Source organism: Hordeum vulgare, chromosome 7H (genome assembly GCF_904849725.1).
Source record: "Hordeum vulgare subsp. vulgare chromosome 7H, MorexV3_pseudomolecules_assembly, whole genome shotgun sequence".
Classification (NCBI taxonomy): domain Eukaryota; kingdom Viridiplantae; phylum Streptophyta; class Magnoliopsida; order Poales; family Poaceae; genus Hordeum; species Hordeum vulgare.
This window is the reverse complement of record NC_058524.1, coordinates 6,290,982-6,300,630: the sequence shown is the minus strand read 5'-3', so window position 1 is coordinate 6,300,630 and position 9,649 is coordinate 6,290,982. Positions and strand designations below refer to the sequence as shown.

General features: G+C 45.6%; 1 protein-coding gene across 1 annotated transcript; it reads right to left on the bottom strand.

Moving 5' to 3' along the window:
- Positions 1–393: 393 nt before the first annotated feature.
- Positions 394–3,678, bottom strand: LOC123407325 (the record flags this gene model as incomplete). Its single annotated transcript, XM_045100433.1, has 3 exons — positions 1,990–3,678; positions 1,621–1,875; positions 394–1,368 (listed from the first exon to the last, which is right to left on the bottom strand). Coding segments are annotated over exons 1-3 (2,919 nt in total), but the record flags the coding sequence as incomplete, so codon positions are not given.
- Positions 3,679–9,649: the final 5,971 nt, after the last annotated feature.

Sequence of the window (9,649 nt, the reverse complement as noted above, 5' to 3'; positions counted from 1 at the left end):
ACGGCCGGACTCTGCAGAGCGTCATGGACTACATCACGGCCGGCGATATCCCCCGCCTGCGCTACCCTCAGTTCGAGCCACGAGCGCCGCCCGACGACAGCGACGACAGCAGCGACGACGACGGCGGCAACTTAGAAGGCGACGACTACCAGTACAACGACGACGGCGGCTATGAAGACTACGAGTATGCATATTATACGCCTAGGCAGGAGTATGACTAAATCACTCCAAATTTCATGTATCATCAGTGGTATCTCGAATCATTCGAAAATGGACACCAAACACATCACGGGTAATATAATTCACATGATCCATTCAACAAAGTTTGGTACAATAAATTATTACACATCATTTCTTCCCTTGTGTCCCTGCTTGCTTACGATTGTGCCGTATCCATGGAGCATCCTCATCATTTAACTTAATGCTTGGGTCGGTGTTCACTTTGAAGGGCGGAATTTCAGCAAACATATTATAATCTTCTGACATGTCTGTCTTGTCCTCCACTCCCACGATGTTTCTTTTCCCTGAAAGAACAATGTGGCGCTTTGGATCATCGCATGATGTACTGATCGTTTTCTTATCTTTCCGTTTCCTCGGTTTGCTACTCATGTCCTTCACATAGAAAACCTGAGCGACATCTTTCGCTAGGACGAATGGTTCGTCAAGGTAACCAAGATTGTTGAAATCCACCATTGTCATTCCGTATTGCTGGTCCACCTTTACCCCACCTCCTGTTAGCTTGAACCATTTGCACCGGAACAAAGGGACCTTAAAGGAGGGTCCATAGTCAAGTTCCCATATCTCCTCTATGTAACCATAATATGTGACCTTTTGCCCATTCTCGGTTGCTGCATCAAAGCGGACACCACTGTTTTGGTTGGTGCTCTTTTTATCTTGGGCGATCGTGTAAAATGTATTCCCATTTATCTCGTACCCTTGGAAAGTCGTTATAGTCGAAGATGGTGTCTTGGCCAACATGTACAGCTGATCTACAGCATCATTGTCATTCATTAAATGTTTTCTCAACCAACTGCCGAAAGTCTCCATGTGGGCCTTCCTAATCCAGGATTCAGGCTTCCCCGGGTTGTCCGAGCGTAAAATATTCTTGTGTTTCTCAAAGTACGGAGCCACCAAGCTGGAATTGGTCAGTACAGTGTGGTGTGCTTCAGTCAGAGAATGGCCGTCCATACATATCGTTGATTTCCTTCCGATCGTGCCTTTTCCACTTAGTCTCCCCTCGTGCCGCGATCGAGGAAGACCAATCGGCTTAAGGTCAGGAACAAAGTCAACACAAAACTCAATTACCTCCTCATTTCCATAGCCCTTGGCGATGCTTCCTTCTGGCCTAGCACGGTTACGAACATATTTCTTTAATACTCCCATGAACCTCTCGAAGGGGAACAAATTGTGTAGAAATACAGGACCGAGAATGAAAATCTCTTCGACTAGGTGAACCAAGAGGTGCGTCATAATATTGAAGAAGGATGGCGGGAACACCAACTCGAAACTGACAAGACATTGGATCACATCGTTCTGTAACTGTGGTAGAACTTCTGGATTGATTACCTTCTGAGAGATTGCATTGAGGAATGCACATAGCTTCACAATGGCTACTCGAACATTTTCCGGCAGGAGCCCCCTCAAAGCAATCGGAAGCAATTGCGTCATAATCACGTGGCAGTCGTGAGACTTCAGGTTTTGGAACTTTTTCTCCGCCATGTTTATTATTCCCTTTATATTGGACGAGAATCCAGACGGGACCTTCATACTGCTCAGGCATTCAAAAAAGATGACCTTCTCTTCTTTGGTCACAGCGTAGCTGGCACGACCTTGAAACCATTCCGGATGCCGGTCATCAGGGTCTTTCAAACGTTGCTGGTCCTGCCGTGCTTCCTTTGTATCATTTGTCTTCCCATACACGCCCAAGAAGCTTAGGAGGTTCACGCAAATATTCTTCATAACGTGCATCACGTCGATTGCAGAGCGGACTTCTAGGACTTTCCAATATTCTAGCTCCCAGAATATAGATTTCTTCTTCCACATGGCTGCGTGCCCGTCAGCTCCCTTCGGAACTGATTGTCCGCCAGGACCCTTTCCAAAGATGACTTTCAAATCCTTGACCATATCAAATACCTCAGCACCAGTGCGTTCCGCAGGCTTCGGCCGGTGATCTGCCTTGCCGTTGTAATGCTTGCCTTTCTTTCTTACTGGATGAATTTTCGGAAGAAATCGACGATGCCCAAGGTACACGTTCTTCTTACAATTTGGCAAATGTACACTTTCAGTCTCATGTAAGCAGTGCGTGCATGCATTGTATCCCTTATTTGACAGTCCCGAAAGGTTACTAAGAGCAGGCCAATCGTTGATGGTTACGAAAAGCAACGCTCGTAGGTCAAATTCCTCTTCTTTGTGCTCATCCCACACACGGACACCAGGTCTGCCCCACAGCTGTAAAAGTTCATCAACTAATGGCCTTAGGTACACATCGATGTCGTTGCCGGGTTGCTTCGGACCTTGGATGAGCACTGGCATCATAATGAACTTCCGCTTCATGCACAACCAAGGAGGAAGGTTGTAGATGCATAGAGCCACGGGCCAGGTGCTATGGCTGGAGCTCTGCTCGCCAAAAGGATTCATGCCATCTGTACTTAGACCAAATCTTATGTTCCTTGCGTCAGCTGCAAAATCTTTGAACTCTCTGTCGATCTTTCTCCATTGCGTTCCATCTGCGGTGTGTCTCAACTCCCCGTCCGACTTACGGTCCTCTTTGTGCCATCGCAACAACTTGGCATGCTCTTTGTTCCTGAACAGACGTTTCAACCGTGGTATTATAGGAGCATACCACATCACCTTGGCGGGAACCCTCTTCCTGGGTTTCTCGCCCTCAACATCGTCACCAGGGTCATCGCCTCTGATCTTATAACGCAATGCAGTGCATACCGGGCATTCATTCAAATTCTCGTATTCACCGCGGTAGAGGATGCAGTCGTTGATGCATGCATGTATCTTCAGAACCTCTAAACCTAGAGGGCAGACAACCTTCTTTGCTTCGTACGTACTGGCGGGCAACTCGTTATTCTTTGGAAACATATTCTTCAACATTTTCAGCAAGTTTTCAAATGCCGAGTCAGCTACACCTGCCTGTGCCTTCCATTTCAGCAAATCCAGTGTGCAGCCCAGCTTTTTCAGACCATCATCGCATCCGGGGTACAACGACTTTCTGTGATCCTCTAACATGCGATCCAAATTCTCCCTCTCCTTTTCAGTTTCGCAGCGTCTCCGTGCATCAGCAATGGTCCGACCAAGATCATCAACGGTCTCATCACGTGCCTCTTCTTCACCTTCACCTTCCCCTTCACCTTCCCCTTCACCTTCAGCATCCTCCATGAAAGTATCACCGAAATGAGCAAGATAGCTTTCATCCATGAAATCATCCCCTTCTTCATCTTCTTCCATTATAACCCCTCTTTCTCCATGCTTGGTCCAACAATTATAGCTTGGCATGAAACCGTGCCGAAGCAGGTGCAGGTGAACTTCTCTTGAGGAAGAGTAACCCTTCTGATTCTTACAGTCAACACATGGACAGATAACAAAACCCTTCTGCTTGTTCGCATTAGCCACTACGAGGAAATCTTTCAAACCCGTAGTGAACTCGCGGGAGAGTCGGTTACCGTACATCCATTGCCGATTCATCTGCATTATTATAATATAAAATATATAATTAACCATCATGCATTTGTTAAACTAACTAGCTATAAACAATAGAAATTAAACAATGAACAACACACATGCATATTTTATCAATGACACACATGCATGAAAGGTTCAAGTTGCTAACCGCGATCGAGGAGGAAAAAATAAATGAGGAACCTCAAGTGTGGCTCCAACACTTCATATCATATTTGTTTCACGCTCTTGGGGCATTTCATCAAACACCTTGTGTGCATAAGAGGAACCAAAAGCAAACCTACACCCCCTTGTGAAGCTTGTGAAGAGAAGTGGCACCAAATGGCTAAGTGAGTGAGTTGAACTGGTATATATAGGGGAGGAGATTTAGTCGCGGTTGGCATGGCAAACCGCGACTAAAGGCCTTTGGGCACCTTTAGTCGCGGTTGGCCTGGCCAACCGCGACTAAAGCCCCTCACGTGCACCAGCTGGCCACCGAGCGCCCTGGCCCAGGCCTTTGGTCGCGGTTCGTCTGCCGAACCGCGACTAAAGAAATCATTAGTCACGGTTCCTACAGTTTCGCGACTTATGGGGCTGGACGGAAGCCTCTTTTTCTACCAGTGTTAGTTCTAGTTTTCGTTGGTTGAGAAAAACTATAGCGGGGGCGCAGGGTCCTCCATGGCGTCAACTAAGGAAATTATGCCTTCATTTCTTGGCTGAAGTACTTCAATATACATGGCTCTGCCCAAGTTTGGCTCCAGAAATGTCCTGCATTAATTTCACATGAATCGCTTACCAATGAATAGTAAGAACTCCGCCTGAATTTTGCCTCGAAATCGATGAGATGGTAATAACTTGGCAATTCAGGGGACTGAAATTGATTTTTTTCCAAATTTCATTTCCCCTCTCCCCCCGCATCGTCCCCGCGGGCGATCGGGGACAAACCCTAGCGCGCCACCCCCTCGCATCTCCCTCCGACCAACCTCCCCCGTCGTCACCTCGAGGCGCCAACGGGGAAAGCCCGACCGGCGTGGGTGGCGGCGTGGCCCTGCTCCCTCTTTTGTGGGCTCGGGCGGGCACGTGGTTGATCCCCGGGCGGGAGCGCTTGGCTGTCTTGGTACCTAGCGGCATGTTGCCGGGTCTTCAGGAGGTTGTGGGCCGCTATGTGCGGCGGTTGTGGAACAATGCCCTCTGGTGGCGGCGCTTTGGTCAGCCTCTGGTTGGCCAGATCTAGCTGGATCTACGGCTTGTGGGTTGGCCGGCGGCACAGGGGGTCGGTGGAGATCCGGTTGGGTCTCTCCTGGGCGGTGGACATGAACTTGTGCTGCGGCGGTGGCGGGATCCGTGTTGGTGGCGCGGATGGTGGTTCAGGGGGTGGCGGCAGTGTTACATCATGGGCCTGAGGGATGCGGTTTGCCTGGGTTGTGGTCAGGTGGTTCTTGCCTTGGAGGTTGCAACTACGCGGTGGCGTTGGTGGCGGTGCGGACCTGGGGCACCTTAAGAAGGCTTGTGGTGGCGACTTCTGGGTAACCATCGGGTGGCGCGGGCCGCGGTCGACGGTCCCCTTCGTGCTCTTGGATGAGGGTGGCTGCTGCGTGCTGGTGGAGGAGCTGGCCTGGCATTGTCGAGTGGCGGTGAGGATCTTCGACCACGGGCGTGTGGCGGTCGATTGCTGTAGGATGGTGCGGAGGCCCTTGGTGGTGGTGCAGTGGGGCGAAGCGAGTCGCGGGGAGCCGTCCACTATAAACCCATCTGGTTGTTCCATCTAAATTTCCTCCTCCAACTCTCCATTTAGGAAAGCAATCTTAACATCCATTTGATGAATGAGAAGATCATGTGAGGCAGCCACTGAAAGTAGTACTCAAATAGTGGTCTGTCGAGCGACAGCTGAGTAAGTATAAAAGAAGTCTTTGCCTTCATTTTGGGTATAATCCTTGGCCACGAGCCATGCCCTGTACTTCTCAATAGTACCATCAGGCCTAAGCTTCTTCTTGAATACCCATTTGCACCCTATAGGTTCGCATCCATAAGGACCAACAATGATCTTTCAAGTTTCATTTGCCAAGATGGAATCCATCTCACAATGAACCGCTTCCTTCCAGTAGTCAGTATCTTCAGGTGCATAGGCCCCTGAAATAGAACTAGGAGTGTCATCTATGAGATACACAAGAAAATCATCATCAAAGGACTTTGCACTCCTCTGTCTATTGCTCCTTTTAGGAGTCTCCTATTTACCTCCATATGATCTTCAAGATGTTGCATAGAAATGGTAGGTTCAAAAATTGCGACTACATCCTGACTCGATGAAGTAGGCAACTCCTGATTTGACGGGCTACCCATATCCTTCATGGGAAAGATATCTTCAAAGAAACTCGCATCCTTCGACTCCATGATTGTACTGACATGCACGTATAATATCTCAAATTTTACAATTGAGAATCTATAACCAATGCTATTAAAATCATAGCCCAGGTAAACAGAATCCACGGTTTTTGGTCCAAGCTCGCGCTTCTTTGGAATTGGTATATTGACTTCGCCAAGCAGCCCTAAGTTCTAGGTATGAGATTTTTCACCTTTTCTTCTCCCATTCCTTGAATGGAGTTATCTCTTTTTTCTTCGTGGGAACTCGGTTTAGGATATGACATGTAGTCAATATCGACTCCCATCACCTTGCCTTGGAGAGACCCTATGTGTTTCATATGGCGTTAACAAAATCAGTTAGAGTACGACTCTTTCTATCGGCTACACCATTTGATTGAGGTGAATAGGAAGGCATCATCTCTTGGATTATACCATGTTCCGCACAAAACGAATCAAATTCATTGGAAAATTACTCTCGACCACGATCGGACCTAAGCCTCTTCATTTTCCGATCAAGTTAGTTTTCCACTTCAGCTTTATAGTTTTGGAAAAAGTTCAAAGCTTTATCTTTTGATATCACAAGATACACATGGTAGTATATAGTGGAGTCATCAATTGTCATTATGAAATATGTCTTTCCACCTTTTGTCAAAACACCATTCATTTGACAAAGATCTGAATGTAAGAGTTCTAATGGTGCAAGATTTCTTGTTTCCGTAGTTGTATGAGACTTACGAGGTTGCTTAGCTTGCACACACACATGACATTTAGATCCGTTGACAACGGTGAAATTAGGGATTAAGTTCAACTTGGTTAGCCGCGTCATGCAAACAAAATTAACATGATAGAGGCATGAATGCCACATATTTGATTCACTATTGTTGCAAACATGATTCGCAACTTTATTACAAACATATAACAATGATAGTCGGAACAAGCCTCCTGATTCATCATCTTTACAAACAAAAGTTTCATACTTGGATATTACAAGTTTATTGGAATCGAAGACAAGCTTGTAGCCATCTCTACATAGAAGAGACCCGCTAACAAGAATTTTATTAACGGAGGGGACATAATGCATGTTCTTGAGCCGCACGATCTTCCAGTAAACTTCAGATCGACTGTGCTAGTACCATGAACAGAAGAACTTGTACCTTTTCTCATCAGCACAGAAGTAGTCCTTGTGGCCTGCTAAGAATAAAAACATGGAAATATCAGTACATACATGTACATTAGCACCCATGTCAATCAACCAATCAGGATAACGACATACCGAGAGAATAGTGCAAAGTATATTGTACACAACATCCTTCATATGAGTGTCATCGATGCCAACATTGGCGATCTTGTCGCCTTTCCCATGTTGACGCTTGTCATAACGGTTAGGGCAACTTGGTGCCTAATGACCAGGATCTCCGCACACATGACAAACACATTTCTTGTTGTCATTCTTCTTCTTGAAGTCGGTGTGTTTGTGAAACCTTGTTCTTTCCATCAAACTTTCCTTTTACATCAAACGCAATAAATACTTTTTCATAAGGATAAATAACATACACGCGTCGACATATAAATTGACACGTTCATTAGATAGAACCGTTGTGGAGACAGATGTTCATATCTTTTCCCTAGATTTATCTCCAACGTATCAATTTTTCTTGATTCAACAATCGGTCACTTATCGAAGTCCTCATGTAGAACCGTATGCGCTTGTATATTATAAAGGCAACTCCATATAACTTTGCACAGTCTGGGTTAACAAATAAGGACCATGTGCTAATGTAGAACATGCATGTCTTCTTAGGTACGACAATTATTTAGAGAAGCATTGTAGTTACTACGATTTTCTTTGTATCTAATCAAATAATGTTACATATAATATGTGAACCGAAGTTATGAAATAAATCTTAACCAAAAGAAGAATATTCATGGAAAATCAAGCCTTTAAATATTTCCATAGATACAAAATGTCATCTTGAGTGGTAAGACAAAGATGTAATTTAGCAACGACAAGCTGGACTAACCTGCATATTTATACTATATGTTGTTTCAGAGGATTTACGTGTTGTCAACTTAGTCATGAGCAAAATCCATGACTAAAATAATAATAACAGTAGGAATACAAAAATAGAAAAAGAATACATAATAATTCTAGTTCGAAGAATATATTACATAGTTGCACACATAGTAGAATAAATCACGCTCATGTTTAGAACCTACCATTCTTCTAAACGGCAGCATGTATCCCTATCTATGTCAAATACTTGAATTCCATCATACTGGTGACCTAACTAAAATTGCAAACTTAGGATAAACGAGTTCCTAGAAATAAAATGAACACATATGATCCTGGTCTGATCCCGACCCTCTCAATCAGTTTAGACCAATTTGACATACGGGAAAAAAGACAATCCCATTGGGATTACTTTTTACTCTTACTAATTAAGTGGACCCATGCGTCATATTCACCTTAACGCTAGGAATGGATCAGAAGCTCACCGATCATGTGCATGTGTATATGTACGCGCGTCTAGCCAGCGATCAGAATGGGTCGAGCAACTTGATGCGTTGGGCGTGTGTGTTGTGCTGTGTACTCGTGCATGCATTACCTCGGAAGGTGTTTGGCTCTTGTATATGTGTTTGATCATACTGACCGGTGTGCGACCCACGCTGTTCGCTGCACCCGCAAGAGTAGCTTGCGGACGCTGCGGTGAATTCCAGTCCTCACACTGGCAAGACTGCATCGTTTGCCTGCATTACATGCTCGTGCACAACGACGCGTGCACTCCATGCTTGTGCACAACGGCGGCCCAAGAAGCAACTCCCTTCATATCAACCGGTTACATATGCATGGTTGTACATAGCGCACTAGCTCAACCACTGGACGCCTCCTGGGGATAGGGGGCTTCCTGTAATCCCTCCCTAGCGGTGCTCTTCTCACCGCCGTCGTCCCTATAATCACACTCGTGGTTGAAGCGACAAGCAAAATCACCGGCGACTGTCAACAATCGTCTTGCCTGTGTACTTGTGTTACGGGAGCAAGCAGCGATTTGATTATCGTGTAGTGCGTGACGTGCTTTTGTGTATATATACGGCCGACGGCCAATCTATTATGGAGGTTAGCTTTTCTATATTGTTGTGCATGTATTGCATATGCCGGTTTGGGGCGCGAACGAAGACCGTCAGCTTTGCTTCGTCGTTCCGTCCCATGTACCCGCAAAACAAAAAAGAAAACAGATGATGGAAGAGGAAAGGTTGGCCATTGTGGGGGAAGGAACTTGCTCGAGTGATTGATAAATATTGAAGTGCCAAAAATGCCCCTAGCTAGTAAATATACTACCGAAAAACTGCTGTAGTATTGATTCATCTGAACCCTCCGAACCATACAAATGAACGGCCCATATTGAATTAATGTACAGTAAAAGATTTAAAAAATATTAGGATACTTGAAACAGCACCTAAGGAACTGGCCGTTCCTAAGCGTTGCAAGGAAAACAAACTCTTTCAATATGAGTGAGTGCAGACTCTGATCTTGTGTGTGATGAAACTTTTCCTGGTGCGCCAAACAAGGTCAGGGTCGGGATCAAACCTGGATCAAGAATACGGGGTACAAACTTCAGGGAAT